Source organism: Muscardinus avellanarius, assembly GCF_963383645.1.
Source record: "Muscardinus avellanarius genome assembly, chromosome: 8".
NCBI classification, from domain to species: Eukaryota; Metazoa; Chordata; class Mammalia; order Rodentia; family Gliridae; genus Muscardinus; species Muscardinus avellanarius.
Window position 1 is genome coordinate 72,865,035 of NC_137794.1, and position 25,974 is coordinate 72,891,008.

The following is a 25,974-nucleotide window of genomic DNA, read 5'->3' on the forward strand; positions in this document are numbered from 1 at the left end:
CAATTTTGGTCCTAGGAGAAGCATGTGTATGTCTTTCTAGTTCACAGACATAAAAACAAATTAGCAGAATTTTTTTTGAAGATTAAATACTCTTGCCAGTTTGAGCATGGTCTCTTAAGGAACAAAGTAGGTTTTCAAATCAAGCAAAGTTTTCAGGTGTCTTATTATCAGTTTTCATAGAGCTTGTCTATTTCCTCTGCCTCTCTTATTACTCACCTTGGTGTACTTTTATCTTATTTGGGCTCCAAAGCACCTACTCTCCTCACACTTCTGACAGGGCCTTCATTTCTGCTCAGGGATTGTCTATGCTTTATACTCAGTTTTCATGAGATACTGAACTCAAGCCCTGTGGAAGGACTTCTATCATACCCTTTCTTTCACCCCATGTCCCCAAGGGGCTGCATGTAACTGAAAGGACTTTGTATCTTGAGCAAAGTAAGACAAAAATAGTGTACATTTTCTAATTCTAAGATATCCCAAGGGTGGCAAGCACATTAGAGAGCCTCTATGGAAAACAGAAACGTCTTGTTTACTTTTGTTCTTCAGCCTTCTCCCTGATTCTATTGCAACACGATGTCCTATTAAATCCCCTTTCTCCTCAATAAAACTATTGGTTTCTATTACAAAACAATATCACAAGATCTATTCATACATCTTTTCCACATATATAATTTTTTTCTGGCAGTGCCTGAAATTTATTTTACTCATTTCTGTTCTGTACTTGAAGATTTTTAATAACATTTTTGCTTTGGCCACTTTTACTCTACAGTGTCATTTCCTCACAACTGTTGTGGGAGACAATAATACCAACTCGGTGTCAACCGATGCTACATTTAAAAAAAACCTGGAAGGTTACAGTTATTTAAATGTGGAAGATAACAAGAATAAGTAAGATTAAATGAGCTTCTTTTCCCATGCATTGCAAATTTCCAAGAAAGAAAATAAGATATAGCTTCTTCCAAACTTATATTTAGTACACACAGAGGTACAGATTTATCCTACCACATTCAAGGAAACTAGTGAGTATAATATATTTGAGTAATGATATTCTAGATTCGTATATACTTACTGCCTTCAGGGAGGAGTTTCATTCTCTTAGAGCTTCTTAAAGAGCAATGTTATGCTATCTTTTATTCTTAACAATGATCATTCCTATTTAGTATTCTTCTCCTCTCCATTCTATCTGTTTATAATTCCTGTGGTTTTTTGAGTTTCTTATATGGACTGGGTAAATGTGGAGGCTTGAATTTTTTATGGTACTACAAAATATTTTAACTGAGCTAGGACACATTATGGTTTTAAATATGTGCCTGTAATAAAAATTTACTATGGGTACATATCCAAAAGTGTAAAGAATCTTTTCAAATTTCTACTAATCTTATGGCAGGTTAGAGTTACTGTGGCTTTCTTGAAAATTATTCTGTGTTTCTAACTAACTTTCCTGCAGGATGCAACACAAATTGGAGGTGCTACTCTCTTGTTTTTGCAATATAAATATAAAAGTTTTGAGACTATATCAGTGTGGGACTATATACTTCTCGTTTTTGTTTTTTTTTCCCCAGTACTAAGGGTTGAACCCAGGGGCAATCTACCACAAAGCTACACCCCTAGCCCAATTTTTTATTCTTTATTTTGAAACAGGGTCTCACTAAAATGTGGAGGACCTTACTAAGAAGCTGAGGCTGGCCACAAACCTGTGATCCTCTTGTCTCAGCATCCCAAGTATTGGGATTACAAGCGTGTGGCACAACGCCTGGTTAAAGGGACTATATACTTCTGATGGCAATTTATAAGATGTTCTTAAAATACTCCCTAATTCTCAGTGATGATACCAGAATATTAAATTATGGTAGTTTAGTAACTCTTGTATTTAGGTAATTTAGGAAGATGGATTTTTCTAAACTACCTAAATAAGTTCTGTGATCCGTATAAAAGTGTGTGGTAGAGAATCTTATCAACTATCTGCAATCAATGTATTAATAATTTGTACATGGGAATATTACTTCTATTAAATGACTGCTCAGTTTCCATTTTTATGTAGAGACAAACAGCTCAAGCACAGACCTATAAAACACTGTTTCCTGACAACATTCGTAATAGCCACGTCTCCTCAAAGCAGTGGAGAAATGAAAGGCAATTGTCAGTGACATGGCGATTAGGAGGAAGATGCAGAAGACGATGTCAAATCAATCTACTACTAATCATTGCTCATCTGGCAACCCTACTTTGCAGAATAAATATTTACTTGGATTATGGCTGCATTATTCAAAATATATAAAAACACTGGAAACAACTTAAATGTCTAACATTTAGGAAACCATCAAGCAAAAATATGTCAAGAAAACGAATCCCTATGTATTAAAATTAAAATATATTCTATAGAAACATAGAAAAACAAAACACACAAGAAAGAAAATACCTTAAACTTTTTGCATAAAAATTAAAATATGGAAAGGGTGAAATAAGCCAATGTTTACAGAACAACAAGGATAAAGCGAATATACTATAAGGAGACTCATTGGCAACTGAGGTGCACTTTGTTGTCCTTTATTAAAGTTAGCTAAATATAGAATTAAAATACTGTTACAAGTTCTGAAGCAAATTATATCTATAGGCAAACTATAACACCTATAGACATTATATTTAGATAGGTAGATAAGTATATATATCATTAAGTATACATACAAATAGAAATCCATACATGAATGTAAACTTAAAATATTGTTATAAAAATCCTAATTAAATGTGATGAATATTTAGAGAAAATGCAATTTGATTCTTTTTATATGCTCTATTATCCTCGGTAAGCCCAGTAACAAGGGGATGCAGACCTTATTTTCTCCAAACTGTCTCACCTACATGTGAATTATGGAGGAAGTTATCACCAGTTCGTCCTAGTATGCCATGTTAAGAACAACAAGGACACCCAGGCACTGGATGCTCAGAGTCGAGCACTCTTAAAGGAGAAATTTGTTAATTAGAGTAACATTAATTCACTTTTTTTTTTTTTTTTTTGGTGGTACTGGGTTCCTGGAAGCCCTTCTACCACTGGGCTACACTCCCAGACCTATTTTTACATTTTTATATGGAAACAGGGTCTCCTAAGCCAGCGCGAGCGGCTGGCTTCAAACCTGCGTGATCCTCCTGTCTCTGCCTCCCAAGCGCAGGGATTATAAGCGTGCGCCACCATGCCCGGCCATTAGTTAGTTTTAACCATGTCTTAAAAATATTAAAACCATGACTTTAAAAATATTAAATTAAAAATATCAATTAATGCTTAGGAATGTGGTAAATACTGGAAAAGGGGAGAGGCAGCACATCAGAGGACCCATGATTATGCTAGATGAGAAGGTGACAAGGTTTAAAACGACAGAGTTCAACATTTTAAGAGAGGAAGATAAAGGGGATTATAGAAGCTACCTGTTTACTTTGAAAAGATATATGGTGGAATAAAATCTAAAGAGAAAGAATATAAGATTGGGAGGGCTGTTTTGTTACGATTAGGAATGTACCTTGGAGACAGGAACAAAGTCAAGCAGCTTTCCTCATTAAACATTTATTGCTCTGCTTAAATCTATTTGAAGCACTGAAATACATGAAATACTGCACTGGGTAAAGATTGACTCTTCCCTCCAGCCAGAGCACTGAGGCTAATGCAAATCTGACTGGCATGCAGTTAAAATATGTGACTGCTTTTTCCTTGATGTCAGCCACTCACACTGTCAGTATCAAAGGTGAGGTTTAGAAAGTTGTCCAAACCCTTTCAAGAAAATATCATCAGTGTCCTTCATGAGTATGACACAAAAGCCCACCCTTCCTTCTTTTTTCCTTCCTTCCTTCCTCTCTCCCTCCCCCCTTCCTTTTTTTCGTACTGAGGGCTGAACCCAGGAACATTCTACCTCTGAGCTATACTCCCAACTCTTTGTTTTCTGTTTTGAAATAGGGTCTTGTTATGTTGCTGATGCTGGCCTTGAACCTGTGATCCTCCAGCCTCAGCCTCCCAAGTACTGGGATTAGAGGCATATACCACCACATCCAGCCAAAAATTCTTTCTTAGCCTATAAATGAAAGGGAGCTAAATTAAAAATTCCTGTTTTGCTCCAAGCATCAGATAATTAAGCCTGGACCTAAGAGGTACACTAATGCATAATAACATAGTATTATTTATAATAAGCTGAGACTCTCACCCCTCAATTTCATAAGTACTGTAATTTTTATATCTTCTTACTTGCTATGCTATCTTAATCTTAAAATTTACTAAGCTTGCGTTACGCAAACATTAAAATAATTTTAAAAATTTCTCCACAATTCTTCCACTACACAAAACCTCTTTAAAATTTGTCTAAAGGCATGTATAATTTGTAGTTGTAATTTCACCATAAGTAATGTAATGGAGCCAGGCTTTTTAAAAGACATTACTTAACATTCTCTAACAATATGTTCTGCCAAATTTTCCCAGCTTGCTCATTTAATTAGTACATAGTCTGAGAAATTCAATGTAAGGTATAGGGCTATCAAAATACGAAAATGTAATGGATTAGTACTAAATATATACTACAAAAGGCAAATTTTACAAAAAAGTATAATTTGAAGACATGTTAAATTCACATGTATAAACCACTTTCCATCTTACCTCTTCTCCAGACAGATAGTAGGCTGATAGTAGTCCACCAACAAAGCGTATGTTTACTTCAAAAACAGAAACCTCAGCATTCTATGGAAACAGAATAAAGGAGGTTCAGTACACAATTCAGAAGACTATTATAATAACTGCATCTAATATTTAAAGTTTGTCCAAATCTTATATGCTTGCTGAGAAATTTACATACACGGGGGAAAGCCCTTCCTGTTAATGATGTCAAGATATACTTAAGTAGATAAAAGAAAAAAACAATTTTGATTGAAATAAAAATTACAAAAGGATTTATAAAATAACATCCTTTCCTCCTTGTAGTCAACAGAAGATATGATACTTAGTATTCTCTACTTGTACAAAGGTGATAGGACCAGGCATGGTTTTCCTACTCTTTTCTTCTTCCTCCTTTATTTTTTCATTTGCTTGCTTCTTCTTCCTGAAAGGCCAATCAGGTACTGTGGCAGGTAGTTTAGCATTATTCTTGCAATCTTTTTATATTATGTTAAAGTAGCATAGACAGAATGCAGATAGGATCTAAAGCTGGGGGCCTGGGTTCTAGTGCTGGTTTCCAACTTTCTGCCTGCATCTTGGGATAGTCATATCTGAGTTGACATTTGGTGTTTACATAACAGAGATGATATTAATAGTTTATGCTGTATCTTGCTAAAAAAGTTCTTATTTATACCAATAATAGTTTGCTTTATTACTATTTGTAATTTGCCAAATGCTGTGCAAACCTCTATATTTGACTATATTAATCCTCACATCAGTCTTGTGAATTATTATTCTTATGTCCATTTCACAAGTGGAGAAATTGAATCTTAACAGAAGTTATTGTGACTTTTTGAAGGTCAGACAACTAATAAGTGGAAGAATCAGGATTTGAGTTTGAGTATTCTGATTCTCAGTTTAAAACTCTGCTATTTTGACTCCTATGTTTTCTTACAGGCTAAACACTATGTCTTTTTATTAACAGTAAAGTAATTGTGACATATAATTAGTTATTCCCAATACTTTAATTATTTTGCAGTATTTGACTACTAAATGGATCTGTCTTATACTGTGTTACTAGATAATTGGCATATCCTACCTATAATAGATACAAGGTTCACTTCAAGCTTTGGTGAACATCCTCTTCATGTTCACTAGGCCTGCTCAGTAACTGTACTTTTGCCTACCACCAAACTGTTCACTGATAATCAAGAGGACTAACAGAACTGTAGCATATGAAGTCACTGTCATCTGGTTGATGAGCTTTGTCAAAATCTGAGATATTTTCTTTAACTCATGTTTACTAAGCAACTTCTGTGTGTCAGGCCCTGTACCAGGTGATAGGGACACAGCAGTAAAGACTAAGTCCTCAAACTCCTTGAATCTACATTTTAGAGGGAGAAAACACTTCCAGAAAATGAATAAGATACAGATTCATTTTATTCCTACATGAGCTCTCTAAGAAGTTGTAAGCATCTAACAAATAAAACTAAGTAATTGCTTAAGGTAAAAGCACATTAAAAAATTCCTATAGAAGAAAGATTATGAAAACAATTTAGAAAAGACAATTAGTAGGTCAAAGGTAAAAGTATCATGAAATAAGATCATTAGTGATTTTAATTATGCTTCATAATTTATAATATGCATCTAATATATTTTGATTAAATGGATTCTACATAGTACAATTTATCTTTAAAGTGTATCACTCTGAATGAGATTACACAAATATGTAACAGGTTTAGAAGTATACAAAATTACTGATAAGAAAAAGAGAAAATAATCCATAAGTTACACAATTGTATTTCTTACGCCTAACAGTAATAAAGTCTAATAATAAATATCCAATGAATTTAACCCTCAAATCATATTCTTCTCAATTTGTAGTTCTGTTTTTCAGTTTTTAAACCTGGGAACAGTACCCCACATTTCTGTATGCTGAAGTCTGTTAAGATGATTTTATGTTCTTATTCTGGCTATGGGTTCATTACATATGCGTTCTCTCTTCCTCCTACAAAAAATTTTGGATAATCAGGACATTTATATAGACATTTGCTAAAAATTATTGCAAGCTAGAGGACTACGCCATGTCAAATGCCACTAGAAATATATCTTCAGCTAGACATCAATCACCTATTGGATGCAGTTATTCAACCAGCTATTGATCCAGCTACGTACATATTCTAGAACCCAATCCTATTTATCTTGCCCTGTCTGTAAGATATTGAAAGAACCTTGCAAGGTGTTTTGCTCAAGGTCAGTTGCTATGACTTAAATTTCTTGAATCTAATACTGTAGCGAGCCTAAGAAGTAAACCTGATTTGTTGTAAATCCATGCAGGTTCCCTGTGATTGCTATTTCCTTGTCTTTAAAAATCTTGGTCAGGAATGTCACATCACCATCAGTAATTCTCAACAGTCAACCATCTTCCACTGCTTGAAACCTACTACTACCTCTGAATTTTCAACATAAAATTCTTCCTCCTTTTATCAATATTGTTATTTTGAAACCTTAATTTGAACTCTTTTAATATTCTGTTATATTATGCTTTATACCAAAACATTGACATTTAGACACTTTACATCACTTTTTACAGACCTTTAGATGAATAAAGGACTAAAAAGATAAAGATTCTCCCACCAGAACAAACTATTTAGCAGACTGTAAAAATAATGGCCTTAAGTCAGAAAGATCTGGGACTTAAGGCCAATTGAGAGCTACTGCATGTGAGATCCCAGATAGCTCACTTAGAATTCTGAGTCTTGATTTTATCATTTATATAAAGGGAACATGACATTCCTTACATGACGCTTAGAGTCCATGAATGTAAAGCAATGTTCAATCCCTGAAAAAAAAGATATCATTCAATAGACAGCTGCTGCCATCACCACTGTGCATCAACTCGGCCTAATAAACCAAGGCCTTCCATAGGCTTACTGGAATATCAGACACCCTAGAGTCATGACATTCATCTTTTAGGACCCTCATGGGGGTCATATTTCTCCAAGATGAAAACCATCCTTTTAGCACAGAGGGTGCCAACCCACTTCCATTTGAGCTTGGTATACTTTATATGACATTGGCATTTTTTTTAAAAGAAAACTACAATATGAGGGTTTTAGGCTGTTTTTGTAAGTTGATTTTAACTTCCATTAATCATACTACATTTTATTTTATTTTATTTATTTATTTATTTATTTATTATTATTATTATTATTATTATTTTTTTTTTTGGTGGTACTGGGGTTCCTGGAAGCCCTTCTACCTCCGGGCTACACTCCCAGACCTATTTTTTTACATTTTCATTTTTGGAAACGGTCTCCTAAGCCAGCACGCGCGGCTGGCTTCGAACCTGCGCGATCCTCCTGTCTCTGCCTCCCAAGCGCGGGGATTACAAGCGTGCGCCACCACGCCCGGCTATACTACATTTTAAATAATACTTTTTACTAATATTCATGCAGTGTCTGTAAGATATTCTACTCACTTGTCCTACTGACAGAATGGGGGGCTGGGCAGGGAGAGGACTGTAGATGAAACAGCCCGCAGTAATAAAATATTGTGATTTATCCTAACAATGTCAATTTTCAGTCTACTTTATCTATGTTTGTTTTAAAATAAAATTAACTTCCCCCTTAAATCTTTAAATGGGACTGAATCCCAGGAATATGCTCCACATATTCTGTGGCCCCTAGCACATCGTCTCATGTGAGTGCCAATGTGAGAAGTAGCCTTGGTCTTTTAAGTTGCATGTAATTATTAGTTGATGTCACAACTGATGAGCAAGTGTGGGTTGAACATTTTTGGCTAAATATGTACCCATAAAGAACTTAATTGGAGAAACTGCTCTTTAATTTTTATTTCTAACAATGGCCATGGACTTCAAGAATATAACCAGATTTATCTATAAGTTTAATAAGACCAAATTTATACCAAAACCAATTGGTGAATGAATCAAGTCATTAAAAAAAAATTATGTTGTAGTACTAACCTCTATTTGTTCCTAATCTTGGGTCCTTTACACTGAGAATTTCCATCTTAGGTTTACCTAGTCTCTTAATGGATCTTCAAACCTTAAGTTATTTAGAATAAAACTTTGTACCAGACTCTTCCTTAACTGTCATGATTTTATACAGCCTAATGAAACTAACTGCATCAAGTAGAAAAAGATTTCTTTGGGAGAAACTTCAGAAATAATTTAAACTTTATCCTAAAGGTTTGATTTTCAGGATCAATTCAAAATACAATAGCTTTTTTCTTAAGGACAACTCTCTGATCCCTAAAATCAGGCCACTTCTTTGCTAGCTATTCCTCTAAACTCCCTATCAAGCCTTTCTACTCAGTAAACTATAGGTCTGGGATTCCCAGGATATTACCATACATGAGAAATATGCAAGATTTAGTAAAAGCTCTCCCACTGTACACCAACGCAATAATTGTGTTTAATAACAACTGCCTTACTACAACCCAATGTAGTAACTATGTTCAATAACAATTGCTCCACTATTAACATATATGATAACTATGTTTTACCTTACTGAGAAATGATGGTGAAAATATTTTGCTTCAACATTGGTTCCCAGAATATTATCATACATGAGAAATATGCCAGATTTAATAACAGCTGTCCCACTGCATACCTATGCAATAATTGTATTTAATAACTATCCCACTACAACCCAATGTAGCAACTATTCCACTATTAAAATACATGATAATTATGTTTTACCTTATTGAGAAATATATTGAAAACAACAAAGTCATCAACTAGAGAGAGGTAACTGCCTATAAACCTTGCCTATCTTAAAGTTACATATATCTTTATTTTTAAATGGCACTTCAAAGTGCGTGTCGTTTTAACACTGAGTATAAGTAAAAAACTTCATTTAGAAGATTACATTGCAATAGTTCTCACTGTTACTCAGTATGCCTAGCTGCTTTTAGTTTTATAGTTGAATAACATGATAAATCTCTTATGATTATTTACAAGATGTAAATTCTCTGGGCCATAAAGATAGGCAAATAAAAATCTTGCCTATGTTAATAGGTTGGTTTTGTCATGCAGGTCCAGAAAGGCTCTCAGGTAGCAGCCCAATCTATCGCTAACCACAGTCAGAGAGAAAAGTTCCTCAAAGAGCCAGACCCAAATGGTCTTTCTTGGCAGGTCCTCCTTAACATTATGGAAAATATTAAATAATGCCATTCAACAGTATAATTAACTTAGTTACCTGCAGCCACTGGGATGCAATGCTGCTGCTCCAAAACAGACCACTTTCAGGGCCAATATTATGGTGAAAGTTACTGCTTTGGGCATGGAGCTCTGGACCAAAGTCTGTACTCAGGTAGGCACATGAGAAGATCCAGAGATGTTTTCTGCAACTGCCTTATATCCTCCAACAGGGACCCTATAGCACATTTACCTTCTTTCCTTGAAATGAAAAGTAGGATGGCATTCCAATTTGATAAGCTAACGATCTGAATCTTTATATTGAAAAATAAGGCCACTTTTGTCACCAGCACCTACTTCTGTTATCCAAAACATATGGTGTTCATTACACTTAAAGGCTACAATCCAGGTGTTTGCCAAAGCTTTGTGCTGCAGTTAGTGTCTGCAGCAAGTTAATTCTCAGTCCTTTGTCTTTCTCTAACAAAGCCCTCCCTGTACTACCAAGACATCATTTCCTCTCAGTGTAGAAAGATGCACTTTCAGGGAAGTTTTTAACATAGTTTTGCATTTAGAGAGAGGTTCTATAAGAAATTGTCAACTGGAGAAAAGTTTTACATTTTCTATAAAATTTGGTAACGGAGGTTGTTTTCGGTATAGCTCATGTGAAGATGGAGGTAAACAATATATTTTTGAAGAGCCAATAAGGAAAGGAAGCTCACAAATGAATGTAGAAATACCCACACTGAAATCCCTGGGTCATTTGTCTTTGTGTTAATGATCTTTCTGTATCAGGAGCCACCACAAATCTGTTCTACAAGTAGGTTAGTCAAACACAGGTAGACCAATTGCACCTGCATTCCAGATAGTTTCTAAACTATATCAAAACATGACACAAGACAGCTGTCTCTACACCCTGTCAACATGCCTTCCAATCCAATCAACCATATTCTGTCACAAAGTAGGACAAGGTAACTAACTTCTCATTCACTTCACAAGCATTGATTGAATACTTATTACACGATGCACTCTAATGAGTACTGAGACATTAAGATTACATGCCTAACCTCAGAGGACTCAAATTCTCTGGCTGCCTATACATTTCTCAACTCTCTGTATTTCTTCTCCAGTAGAAAACAAATTCATTGAGTTAGGCACCTTACTGCAACCACAGTTCCTACTTGCTGTACGATGAGGGGCAGATTAATTAATCACGTCTTCATCTCTTAACCAAGGAAACTACCACTAACCCTATTTGCCTGGTACCACGACTGAATGAGATAATCTGTGAGAAAAATAAACTACTATAATACCTGGCATAGATCATGTTCTCACTAAATTGTTTCCTCCTTTTCTTGTTAGGTAACTCAGCTCTAGCTAGGATACTGACTACTTTTCCTGCTGGACTAAAAGCTCCATAAGGGTAAGTTACTGATCCTTAGAAGATACTTGGCAAAAAAAAAAAAAAAAAGTATATATATATGAATAAATAAAAACAGGGCTTAGATTCTTTGCTCTAGGATTATTCTTAATTAAAATCACAACCTGCCGGGCGTGGTGGCGCACGCTTGTAATCCCCGCGCTTGGGAGGCAGAGACAGGAAGATCGCGCAGGTTCAAAGCCAGCCGCGCGCGCTGGCTTAGGAGACCCTGTTTCCAAATAAAAGTGTAAAAATAGGTCTGGGAGTGTAGACCGGAGGTAGAAGGGCTTCCAGGAACCCCAGTACCACCAAAAAAAAAAAAAAAAAAAAAAAAATCACAACCTATGCTTGGAGCCTTACCTTAGGGTTTTCTGCAATAAGTATGTGCTTCTATAGATGCTTAAGCAAAACACAAAGCTGCATCCATGAAGCTGTTGTTCATGCTCCCTGGAACATACTGTTCAGTGATTTGTTTTAAGCCAATTATTAAAATAATTTGAACTTTATGCTACCAAGTATGCAAAATAAATCAACTTGCTATGCCTTAAAATAAGTTTTAGTTAATGGCAGTATATGCCATTGAAAAGCATTTACTTTACACATTTAAATGATATAAATTGATTACTGTGCATATAAACAAATTATTTTTTCTGACTGTAAGAGTTATTTATGGTTGGGAGCACTGAAGGATAAAACTTTCAATAAGAGTGTTTCTGCTTCCGATTCATTTTTGTTCTTCTGCAGTGAATCTGGATTCAATGTTTTTTAAATAAATAACCTTGTGTTGTCAATTAAAATGTGCTATCAGAAAAAATTGTTAATTTAAATATAAGCAATAAACTAGGCATGGTGGCGCATACCTGTAATTACAGTACTTGGAAGGCTAAGACAGGAAGATCACAGGTTGAAGGCCAACCTCAGCAACTTAGGAAGTTAAAATGAAAAGTAAGATAGGGCTGGGGTGTAGCTCAGAGGTAGAATGCCTGGGGTTCAATTCCCAGTACCAAAAAATAAATATAAATAAATATGAGCCATAATGTACTTAAGCTGGGACCGTATTACATGTTATCCATAAAAAATAAAATAACTTTTCTTTTTAAGAGGCTTTTTAAATTTCTTTTTCCTTCAGATAAATGAAAAAAATTCTCACCTGACACTCTGGACAGAATGGGTAAGTATTCTCACATGTTATACAGTAACACCAGCCAGAAAACATTAAGCTGAAGTACTTTATAAAGCAATGACTGATCAAAAGAGTACATCAATACACCTTTCCTGTATTTATAGGCTTCTATTTTAAATATCAGAATCACTATCATTTGGGGATTATTGATAACATATTTTCAAAAGGAAAATATAATATCCCAAGAAAGAGCTGCAACACATATGTTTCAAGATGTCTCATATTTAGAAAAGCATAAAAAAACAAACTTGAAACCTACACTTTTAGAAGTAAACTTTTTAAGTATATTTTGAATAGCATAGCTCAAGATTGTCACTAACAGTCCTGAAATGTTTAGACATAGTCTATCAACTAACTTGATAAAATCTTACAAAAGAATAAAAATGTAAGTTCAGATAAAAAAACATCAGAGGACAGTATCTTGGCGATCACTCAATGATAGCCCAATCCCTTTATCTTACAAGTAAGGAGGCCAAGTGACTTGTTTCTTTTGTCTTCTATATTCTCTGATAGCCCCTATTAGATTCACTGTGTTTTCGCTCAGGTCCCCTGGTGGAATAAGGCCAGCCAACTGCTTTCTGGTACCTTGTCTATTACCTTGAGAGACCTTTGTTCTTAGTCGTTTTAAATAAAGAAGCTCCCCACCCTCTATTCACCCCCAGCTCCTAAGTGCGGAGCTGCTTAGAATATCAATATCGTGAACACCAAGGACTGCAGCAGTTCTGGGGAGGTTTGAGATGACAATGTTATAATTACCAGGCAAACCAATCTAAGAATCAGAAAAGGACCTAGATACTATTATAAGTCTACTGTTATTAAAGTCTGCATTTCTGTCTTCCATAATTGGATTCTGAAGGAATCTAGTTATTATTGAGGAGAATGGGGAAAGTGAGAGTGCTCAGGTAGTAGCTGAATTTATTTATAATGAAAAGATAAAAGTATTATTAAGGGACTAGAGGTATAGATCAGAGCCCTTGTCTGTGGATTTGATTCTCAGTATTTTTGTTTGTTTCTTAAAGTATTTTTAAGAGAAAAAATTGCAAAAAGAAAATTTTCCATTTCTTTAATTTTTCTTATTTAGTTCTATCAGAAAATCAGAACTGCCATAGATCATTCCAATCAAATAGCTCTATAAACTTGAGAAAACCACTGATTCCTTACATCTTTTTTTTTTTTCATGTTTAAAATAAAAGGGACTAGCACACTGATCTCCAAGGTTTCTTGGTATTAGAACATTCCTTCATTTATATCCTAGATTCATTTACCAAACAAAGCAAATATAGATTCACCTTCCTTTCTGTTATTCTACATATGGTATACATAGTAATTAATTATAGAAATGGGAACAAAATGTTAAAATTTTAATTTCTATGTTGTCTTTAATCCAAAGAGACCAAAGAAAAGACTTGACTTTCCTAATCTCTAATACTCTGACTGGTACTGGTGTCCCCTTTGGTTCTGTAAGAGAACAAGAGTACCAAAAAGCAGAGGGGTCAGCAGGAAAACCCTCATTCTTTGTCCATTTTTTCAACATACAGCACGTTTCTTAAGCCTTGTTATGGGGATTTATAAATAGTATCCAATGCTTACCAAATAGACAAAGAGGCTTATAGGGATTTCTGCAAAGTAATCTCAGATTTCAAATAACACCAATAATACAATAATGCAGCTGTAAGTAATGACCAAAAAAAGGCCAGAAATGAAATGCTTCCTTTTCTTAGAATACATTGTTTGTCAACATCACTAAAAGATAAAACAATGACTATTAAGTTAGATCTAAGCAGATATGGTCCTTTCTGATCAAAATTATCACGAAGTAAAAGAGGTATTCACCCTGCTACCCTTGAATTATAACTTTTTCTTTCAGAATACAATGGGTCTATCAAAACCTTTTACTGATAGGCACAGATAACCAAAAAAGTTAGAAGCCTTATTTATGGGGAAGGGGCACCAGGCACAGTGTAACCATGCTGACCTGTGAAAGATTCATGATGCCCACACACAACCAGTTGTGTGCTCTGGAAGTGAGCCTCTGAGGCTTCAATTTCTAATCCACAGAGGTGAGAAAATGACTTCTATCCTCTAGGGATGTTGCGGGACCTGAACAAGAATACTTGGCACATGTAGGTTTCAACAAATATTAATTTATTTTGACTTTAATTTGCAAAAACAAACATATATAAGTACAGTAAGAGAGAGCCAGAATATAGTTTCATAAAAATACCTGCCCCAATACAGAATGTATTCATGTTAATTAAAACTTAAGAACTATTAGCAATTTTTGTTTAACTTACCACATTAAAATCTAAATTTTTTTCGATCCATGACTTTGCTTCTTGAAATTCATTTTTCATTCCCATAATAAAAAGTGTATCCAGGGCATCAACGATAGTTGCTCCTTTGATGTTACCTGAAAATATCAGAGACAATATTTATTCAATAAAATACTTTGAAACACATACACACACATGACCATACCTACAAGAGTTATTCTCAACTTATTAATAAGCAGTAATTTTAAACGAAGTCTAAAATATTTCAGTTAAAAATATAAAAATGTACTAAAACTGAATTAAAAATTATAGGCTACAAGATGATCTTTAAGATTTTTTTTCTGAGTTGCAGAAAATAAATCTCTTAGAAATCCCATTTGTGCGTGCATTTGCAAGCAAGAAAAAATAAGTCTAAAACAAAGGAGCAACATACATTAATTTTAATGTAATTACATTGAAGTTCACCTCCACAAAGTTGTCTAAATATAATTACTAGATCTAAAATTGTGTAGTGATAGTCTAAGAATCACCTTCTCTGTAGGCGGTATGTTCCAAGAACCCCAATGGATGCTTGAAATAGCAGATGGTACTGAACTCTATATATATTATGTTTTTTTCCTAAACATACAAAAACTTAATGGCTTTTCCATCTTAACTAAGCATTATGCAGTGTGATTATAACTTTTGCAGTCTAAGATACAACAGTAAAACTAGCATGAATTTCTTTTTCCTTCTTCAGAATTTCATGGGTACAAGATTCCTTTATTATAAATCTTAGCAACCTCTGCATATGATTTTCCCCCTCCCTTTCCTTATTAAGTTCAAAATTCTCTATTTCCCCTTTTTAAGAAAGCACCCGGCAGCTTCTCTTTGGCATATCCAAACTGCCAGCATTACTACTCTTGTACTCCATTAATAAGTGAAATAAGCTGTACTTGAACACAAGTAATACAATTCCCTGAGAGTTGAACCAAGATGGCTACTAAGTAACTAACAGGCAGGTGATGTATATAGTGTGGCTACAGAGATGATTCACATCCAGGGCAGGACAAAGCAAGAAGGCTCAAGATTTCATTACACTACATAACACTTGTGAATCATTTATATTTAGAACTTTCCATTTAATACTTTTAGACTGCAGTTGATTACAGATAACTAAAACCCAGGAGCTTCTGTCCTCTAAAATAAAATCCTACCCCTGTATGAAACCCTGACTGATGGCAACTCCCTTCCCTCACTTAGTGAGTCCAGAATCTGTTTTATTTTCTTTGAACTCCCATGACATGGAGAATTTACACTGATCTGGCAGTGGTCACTTTCTAACATTATAATTCCTTGTATACACCTCTGTAGTCTTTAAACTTCCTTAGAAGAGAGGGATCCAGTCCTTTTCAAGTCATGGATGGTGCCCTGCAAGACTGTGACGTGATGATCAATGACTGGCTGTTGAAAGACTGGGTGTGATGCTTAGACAATTAGTGTAGTGGACAACCCAAAACCAAACCTACAAACCTAAGTGGAAACTGTTTCAGTGGCACTTTCCTTTCACATGCCAAATTGTGAGATTATCATTAAGAAACTAAAAGTAATAGAATATTAAAATATTTAACTTTCAAAATTACATAAATTAAGTCTAAATCTTACCTAATGATAAGGATAAAACCTGAGAATAGTTTTCTTCCATGACATATTTTATTGTACTTCAATGTTCTTAAAATCTAACATTTTTTGAGATAGGACTATGCATTTAGGGAAAACACTGAAGGAAGTATTTAAAAGCAGCATTACCAGCTTCATATTTTCATTTATATATATGTTCACTGACATAATTTCTTAGTCATTAAGAACTTTCAGTAAAAGTGTTTATTTCTTACATTTTAACTTTACAATGAGTACAACTGGTCATATGTAAAATATCTCTTTCTGAGATGCCGTTCTAATGTGCATGATGTTCATTCACAAACATATCAAAGTCAATCACTAAGCCAAACATGAGAAAGAGAAAGGGAGGAGGGAATGGGGTGGGAATTGGAGAAGGGCTAAATGATGTGTGCATGTATGCCTCTACCATATTGTACCCCATTAAGATGTATGACTACAAGGCACCAATAAAAATAATTTTAAAAAGATGCAGTTCTATTTGAATTTTTATCCTTGAAATTTTAAAATAATAGTTCTAGTTTCCTATTTAAAGTAGTATTGGAAGATGATGAATACTTGAAATAATTTCTTAGGTTCATTAAAATTGTTTTAAGTTAGCCTAGCGTGGTGGTGCACGCTTATAATCCCCGTGCTTGGGAGGCAGAGACAGGAGGATCGCGCAGGTTCGAAGCCAGCCGCGCTGGCTTAGGAGACCCTGTTTCCAAAAAAATAAAATAGGTCTGGGAGTGTAGCCCGGAGATAGAAGGGCTTCCAGGAACCCCAGTACCACCACCAAAAAAAAAAAAAAAAAATTGTTTGGAGTTACAGAAGTGACCTGTTCTCCTCTCTCTACAAAACAGTTATGAGGTTCAACATAACTGTGAAGAAATAATCATGAGAAGAAATCCATCTTGAAATGCTCCCTAAGGAATAACAATTGGAAAAAATTAGATTCAATATGACTAATACTTCCTCTGAAAAAAATAAGATTTTTTTAAAAATCTAAACTCAGAACACTCTTAGACTAAAAGTTGTTCCTAAAAGCCTACGTGGTAAGGGACTTAAGTTTTCCAATCTTCTACTTGTTTTACTGAAAGAATACATAGCACCAAGGTAGTATGTATTATTTGTAGGTAAGGGATTGGCTGAGAAGTGGACTAAAAAAGTCATTAAAAGTTTTTCCTCATCTGTAAAACTGAAAGCCTTTTATTCTTTGTAATAAGTCCTAGTACACTGATATTAGTAGAACAAGAAAGTCTTCATGTATCCTATTTTAATTTGAAGATGGAATGAGAGAAATACTATTTGGTTATTAATATTTTATTTCCTTATTCTAATACCCAAGCCTTTTTTTAAAGAACAAGTTTTTATCTGGGTTATAAAAAGTGTTTTTACTGAAAAAGTCAATGGAAGCTAAAAAAAAAAAAGTAAAGTAGATGAGGCTTTTTAAAGTTAAAATCATCAATGTATTAACAAGGAACCAAATATTTTGTTTGATGAAGAATATAAAAAATTAACATATAACTGATTATTAATTGTACAAACTACTTTTACAGAAATTAAAGTGAAAAAGAGATTTTTTTAATGTCACAATAAATATTGAAAAATAAAGACCTCTGGTCAGTACAGTTTCTCTCTTCATTTTGTACCGCTCATCAAGCACGTTAACTGGTCACTGTGTTCTAAAAACATTACTTTAGAAATGTTTAAAACCACTTTACTGCTCCTACTCCTGGTTTAAGCTCTCTTCATCCCTAAATTATCACTGTGATAGACCCAGCAGTCTCTTTTCTTCTACACTTCCCAGTTCTTTCTACTTATTTTTGCATCCCCTTACAATACCCTTCTCACTACCTGAGATCCTATCAACATCCTAGAAATTCATGCAAATATCTACTGTACCACCACATGTGCTTTGATAATTAACCAATTAACCATGTGTGTTTTATGCTAGATCACAAACTCTGCAAAGACTTGTATCAGTTTTATTAATATCATTGTCATTAGTAGAGCCAAACATAGAATGTCCTAAATAAATGGGAAAACATTGTGTCATCATTAGGAACATGAACTCTGATGTCAAACACACTGAAGTTTAAGTCCCAGCTCAGCCACTTACTAGGTGGTTCTTTCTGGGTAATTTGTTCTGTAAGCCTCATTTTTCTTACCAATAAAATGTGTATAATAATGAGGTTAAGTAAGATGTGGCATGTATGGCACTTGGCACAAAGTGATCAACAAACATCAGCTGAAATTGTTATTTATATTAATTGGAACTATTTAACATGTTCAGTTAAAGCACAGAAAGTGGTGTCTTCCATGGGTGAATTCAGTTATACCAGAAAAAGACTTCATTCCCTTCATCCTGATAATTTATAGGTAATATTTGGGGGGTTAGAAAGAAATCAAGTACAGTAGGAAGGTCACTGAGTAGGTCTTTGATCCAAGAAATTCATGAAACCCTTCTGATACTTCACATCCTTACTTTTACAATAGAATCATCATTATTCCCACAGAACCAATCAAGAGAGTTACTGTGAGGACCAACTGCAATATAGCATGCAAAAATGGGCAGATGAAAGTTAAAATAACTGGCCTAATGTATCCTCACTTTCTCTTCCATTTTCAAACAGCAAGAATCTACAGCCAAAGTTGAGGTGCAGTAAAGATCCCTATGTCTGGCTACCTTAACTAGCTTATTTATAAAAACAATTTCTACCTTTCAGGAAACAGATAATACAACAGACCAAATGTTCCTCTATGGGAACCACCTTGGGAGCTAAAACTCCTGCTGTTGCACAAGATTCTTTGAAACTGTGCTCCAGGCATCAGTACTCTTTAAAGTTAGTCAAGTCACTCTGACATGCAGCCAGTGCTCTTTGTAAAGGACAAACCATGCCCAGGTCTTGAAGAAAACTCCATCAGGTCTGCAAGTTTCTAACAACATGGTAGGCCTGGAGAATCACATCACATAAGCTTCTCCAACACTGCTAAGTTCAACAAGTGGAGAGAAGATTTTGTCACTAAGAAACCAAAGCACATTTTACTCACCAAACAAACTGCTTGAATGGCCTTCTTTTGATATTGGTTTCAGTTCATTTAATCCCCAGGCATAACGTTTATAATTCTTCCAAGCATGCTCCATCATCTGAGAAAAGAAAGGAAAATTAAATTATAATTTGAATTGAGATGTCTTTATTACAAAATAGGTCATATACTTTATGATTAAAGGATAAAACATTAAAATTCAAATCTTAGTTAAAAAGATGTCTATCGACTCTCTGGGTCGGAGACTCTGTGATAAAACCCAGTAAAGGAGTCTGAGATACTACTGACTCAAGATCCAGAACACCTTAAGTGAAGTCATAGTGACCCAAGGGAAGAACCCAGAGAAGGCACAAACATCCGAAATCATGGGAAAGAGGAATAATACTGAAGCAATAAATGCCCACAACCCCACAACATCAGAACCCAATAAAACTGAAAATCAGAGATTTCTAGAAGATCAAATCAGGAAAATAACTGTAGAAATAATAGAGGTGCTTCGAAAAGAACTCAGAGAGAGCCAGAAAGAGATAAAGGATGCAATTAATGAAGTAAAGGTCTCAATTCAAAGCACAAACAACCGATTAGAACACATAGAGAATAGAATCTTGCTCTTAGAAGATGAGCAATCCAAAAATGAACGCATAGTTTCTAATCTAGAAAAAAATATCCGACAGCAGGAATCTGATATTGAAGAAATATGGGCCCATTTTAAGAGAGCTAACCTAAGAATAATTGGAATAGAGGAGGGAAAAGAAAGTGAAACCAAAGGGATCAACAATCTCTTCAAGGAAGTAATAGCAGATAATTTTCCAAACATAGAGCAAGAGGTTGATACACAGGTCCAGGAAACCTATAGAACTCCCTTCAGACAGGATCGGAGAAGAGGATCCCCACGCCACATAATTGTCAAAATGACCAATGTGGAAGCCAAGCAGAGAATCTTAAAGGAAACAAAAACAAAGGGCCAAGTGACATTCAGAGGCAAACCAATCTGAATCACTCCAGACTTCCCAAACCAAGTTATGAGAGCCAGAAGGGCTTGGAGTAACATACTCCAAACTCTGAAAGAAAACAACTTCCAGCCAAAAATTTCCTACCCAGCAAAACTTTCTATCAAATTAGATGGAGAAATAAGAAGCTTCCATGACAAACAGAAACTGAAGGAATTTATGTCTTCAAAACCAGCACTAGAGAAAATACTCAGAGATTAACTACAAAGAAGAAATAGGTAACACACTACAGAACTAGAGAAACAAGATTTTCCATCCAACAGACAACTAAGATTGGTTATCTGTGGAGATTCATTATTTATGTTAGTCTTTTACCTATCTCTAAAGGGTATTGTTTGCCTTTATTGTTGTTAATTTTTAGGATTTCTAGTTGGAATATTAATATACCTTCAGATATAGCAATTGGAAATATTTTATCCCATTCTATTAGTAACTGTTAACTCTGTTTACACTGTCTTTGGATATACAATATTTTTTTATTTTTTAGGGAGTTTGTATACTCCTCTGTTGCCTGTGCCATTGAAATCATAACCAAGAAATCACTGCCAATTTCAATGTTGTGAGGTTTAATGACCCTGATTTTCTCCTAAAAGTTTATAGTCTTAAGATTTATATTTAGGTCTATTATCTATTTTGAGTTAATATTTGTATATGGGATTAGGTAAGGGTCCAATTTTATTCTTTTCCATGTAATTATTATTTTTTAACAATATTTAGTTAAAAGATTAATATTTTCACCACCAAATGTTCGTGGAAACTTTGTCAAAAATAACTTGACAATATAGGGAAGAATTTAGCTCTAGGCTTTTATTTAACTCCAATGGTTTATATATCTGCCTTTAGAATAGTACTACACTGTTTCAATTATTGTAGCTTTATATGGTTTGAAATCAGAAAATATATATCTTCTAGCTTTGTTCTTTTTCAAGATCGTTTTGGGTACCTAGAGTCCATATTCCATATTAGGATAGATTTTTTTCTGAAAAATAAATATATAAATATATGATAGTTTCACCTAAAAAATAGAAAAAAAATATTCTCTGGTAAGAAAGAAAGCAAAAAGAAATATTGAAATGTTATCTTTAAGTCATCAAAAGCTTGGTATCAGACAAATGAAACTGTTATGTGAGATTATCATTTTTAATTTTAGATAAATTGCCATAATACTAGATGTCAACTACTAAGCCAAGCATGGGAGGGAGGGATAGGGAGAGAATGGGGTGGGTATTGGGTGGGGGCTGACTGGGAAAAGTGTGCATGTATGTCTACAAAAGTATGTATCCTACTATGATGTATGAATACAGTGCACCAATTAAAAAAAAAAGATGATAATTAAAAGGAAACGGTGTAAGTAGAACACATGTACATCGTACACACATAAACATCCCTTTAAGTTTATAAATGGAAAGTTTTTTAGTCCATTTAATCCTACTTCATATAAATATCATTTTTCAAAAATCATTTCCCAACAAGAGAAATTTAGCTTATCTTAAAGGATGAATCATCCTACATTTATCTATTTCATTCTCAGAACAGATTAGATCTGCAAAGACTATACTTAAAATCTGTATTTTTGCACAAAGTTCCTTCTACTTTGTTTACCTCATTGTATATAGACAAATATTCAAGGTTAGCACTTTAAACACTTTAATATCTTGAATTAAATATTGTGGATTAGTATTCTAAAATGTCTTCAGGAAGTAAAAAATCTTGTTGGCTATGCCTAGATTTTTAAAAATTTGTTTCTTTTAACATAACCAATCTTTAATTGGATATGAATGCATGTCTATATATGTATAATTGAAAATTGATCCTATATATTCCCAATTCAGAGTCCATGTACCAACAATGTTTTTCTAAGCCAAATCTCTTTCCCATAAGTGTGTTGTAAATTTTTTCAATGACTCAAAGACTACATGTAGTTATTTTTGTATAGATTTTTTAAAAAGGGGAGGGGGCTAAGAACTCAATTGTCTTGCACTTAGTGATGGCGCTATATTTTATCAACAGTAATCAAAATATGGATATGATATGAAAATGTTAAATTCAGTTTCATATTTTTAAATATCTTTAAAAGGATCACATAAAATTATAGATACTATTCAAGAGCTGTTTATCACACACACACACACACACACACACACACACACACACACACGCTAAAAACTTCAGTGAGATCAATACAATTTTAACAGTCATTACACGTCCATACACCACAATAATGAAGTTTTTGTTTTTGTTTAACTATTTTGTATATTATCTTCCTCTCCCACGGCCACTACTAACAGCTACTAAGCATTGTGCTATCTGCTGGGTGCTCTGCAAAATGCTTACCTTTGGAATGGTACTCAATTTTTGCTACAACCCTATGAAATGTTTTATTACCACCATTTGGCAGATGAATCTGAGGCATAAGACTTAAAAAGAAAACAAAATGTGATGCAAAGTCATGACAGTTCTGCACAGCCAAGGAGCCAGCGCTCATTCCCATGCTGGCCTGACTCCAAAGCCCAAGGCATGAGCTAACATACCCCATCATCTTCCTTAACTGAGTAAGTAACACAATCTTCCTTTAACAAATCTGACTGCTGATCTTCCAACAATCAAAAGAGTGTATATAAGGAACATTTTCAAGATTTTCTTATTATAAACTATAATTTTATTGAAAAGTATAATAGACACATATGTCAGATAACTTGAATTCTAATTCCTACAATGTCATGATTAGCCACATACTTATGGGTGAGTCACTGTTTTTGTGGGATTTTCTTCCCTTATCTGAAAAATTAGTGTATATTAAGGATTCAATGAACATGGCTTGTGTTTTTGCATCTAGCATACTGCCTTATATATGGTAAGCAGCCACCTGTTCATTGAATTTAAATCTATATTAAAATCAGTTGCACACACAAATAGAAACCAATAAGCTTCTGAAACACTAAGTATAGGAAATCTACATAAAAAACCTTCAGATCATAAATGAGGTTTTTTGGTTATTTCATTAAATGTACTACATTTGCTAAATTCTTTATTCCCATATTTTTTCAATGATACTTTAAAAATTCCAAAGCCTTGGGAATAGACTAGACATAAGAACAAAACAAAAAAATGTTATGATGATTTGTTTTAGCTCCTAATAGGAGTGAAAGTACTGCCATAAACTATTGATGATTTAAATACTGCATAAAGCTTTCCCATAGAGTCTGTGTTACTTTGTTAAAAGTTTTCATTTAGCTGGGCATGGTGGCACATGCTTGTAATCCCAGTATTTGGGAGGCTGAGACAGGAGGATAGCAGGTTTGTGGCCAGCCTCAGCTATTTAATGAGGCCCTCTGCAACTTAATGAGACCTTGTTTCAAAATAAAGAATACAAAATAGGGCTGGGGGTGTATCTCAGATGTAGAATGCTCCTGGGTTCCATCTGCAGTACCACACAGACACAAAAAAATATAATTTATATGATGTACTACTAGCACAAAATCTCCTTTAGTTCTGCAGGATATATTAACTTTTCTTATCTTTTTTTCCTCAAGGGAAAATCTGATACTAATTGCTTAGTTTCCTACATTTCAAAACTTGCTGTGATACATTTCTCAAAATGGGTTCCTTACCCCATGAGATTTCTATGAATTAGAGGGGCGGGGGAAGATGTGGTCAAATGCCCTGAGTAGAATATGAGTGGTTTCTCCATGATTCTATAAGTGAAAAGACACAGCTGTGATAGTGATTGATTCCAGTGGTTGGTCACCTCTAAAAATCATTTCCTATATTAAAGCTTACTGTAGGGCATTGCACATGCACGTGTGTGAATACATAAGATAATAGGGAAATTGAAATCAAAAGCATATACAAAATCAACTTAACTCAGATTTAGGACTTATACAAATATTTTAAAAGATCAATATTCTACTAACTTCTAATTTTATACTACTAAACTCCTAGCTAGATGAGGGACCATGAGACAAAGGCAGAATCTAATCTCTCCAGACCCAAGGACAGCATGAGCTGAGAGGATTGGAATTCACTTCTAAACTTAGCAAGAAATTGTTTCAATCAAAATAAAGGACTAGGGAGTATAGCTCAGAAGTAGAGTGCCCCTAGGTTCAATACCCAATACCAACAAATAAATAGATTAAAAATTCAGCTGTTAACAAAGAAGTCCATGAGAAGGATTGATCTCTCTTTCATCAATTTAATTAAGGTTCTACAGCTTGATATCTGAAGAAGGATTAATAGGCCTAACTAGAAACTGATTAGGACTTCAAATGCAGTACTGAAATGCTCACACACACACACACAAAAGGTAAACTGCAAGCAAACCAAAGGTATCCCCCCCCCGAGTATTTATATCTGTGTTGTTAAAAAGTATAGCTAATATACTGTCTAGATGGAAACAAGAAAGAATGACCAGAAATTTTATCATAATAATCCATTGTTTTGACCCAGGAAGATGGAATTAAGAATAAGATAGCCAACAAAATAGTATTTACTTCTTTTTGACTCTATGCTTATAGAAAAGACTGTTCTATTTTCACTTTCTTTGCAACTGACATCAGGGCGATGTAATTAGGCAATGTCATTTATTGAGTGGCTGTTATTTCATGACTAATAAGATGTTCAAGGACTAAATGGGAAGTATAAAACTATCTTGATTATAATCTAATAGATAATATATGGAGGCTTAACATTCTCACTTCTTACATAGTCAACACAAGTTTGTAAATATTGGAAAACAACAAAACTAATAAAATGTTATGTACAACTTTACTGTTTTTTTTTTTTTAAGTGTTATATTCTGACCTAACCAAGGATAGCGGGAGAATGCATGAATTTCCTCTGCTATGTGTAGCCTTCATAACTTGTGATTTTTGTTCCTAAGAAATATCCTTAGCAAGGACCAGGCGTGATGGCGCACGCTTGTAATCCCTACGCTTGAGAGGCGGAGACAGGAGGATAGTGCAGGTTCGAAGTCAGCCGCACTGGCTTAAAAGACCCTGTTTCCAAATAAAAAAGTATAAAAATAGGTCTGGGAGTGTATCCTGGAGGTAGAGGGTTTCCAGGAACCACAGAGAGAGATAGAGATAGAGATAGAGATAGAGATAGAGAGAGAGAGAGGGAGGGGAGAGAGAGAGGAGAGAGGAGAGAGGAGAGAGGAGAGAGGAGAGAGAGAGAGAGAGAGAGAGAGAGAGAGAGAAAGAGAAAGAAGAAGAAGAAGAAAGAAGAAGAAGAAGAAGAAGAAGAAGAAGAAGAAGAAGAAGAAGAAGAGGAGGAGGAGGAGGAGGAGGAGGAGGAGGAGGAGGAGGAGGAGGAGGAGGAGGAGGGAGGAAGAAAGAAAGAAATATCCTTAGCAAATATTTTGTTTTGTCAAAGCTTTATAATCATATGATCTTCTTTTTTAATAACAGACACATTGAAAATTTTGTGGGAAATCTCATCATTTTTGCCAGGCTGATCTTATAAGGACTTCAAGCCTACCCATTCAAGCTCCACTTACACCTCCCTTCTGGCAAGTCTTACACAAAATTTCCCTAAGTTTGTACAATGTGATCCTGCCCTAAGTTTGTACGATGTGATCCAGGATCTGGTGTTTGATTCCAAGACCAGCAACTGAAGG

The 25,974-nt window shown here is 34.6% G+C and overlaps 1 protein-coding gene across 1 annotated transcript in view; it reads right to left on the bottom strand.

Annotated features, from left to right (window-relative positions):
* MAN1A1 (mannosidase alpha class 1A member 1) overlaps nt 1–25,974 on the bottom strand; it is a gene marked incomplete at both ends in the record, with an annotated part of 186,164 nt that overhangs the window by 120,176 nt on the left and 40,014 nt on the right. The window contains 3 exons of the mRNA XM_080700521.1: nt 4,634–4,714; nt 14,683–14,798; nt 19,354–19,450. Of these exons, the coding sequence (XP_080556647.1) occupies nt 4,634–4,714; nt 14,683–14,798; nt 19,354–19,450 (294 nt within the window). The remainder of the gene's footprint in view (nt 1–4,633; nt 4,715–14,682; nt 14,799–19,353; nt 19,451–25,974) is intronic.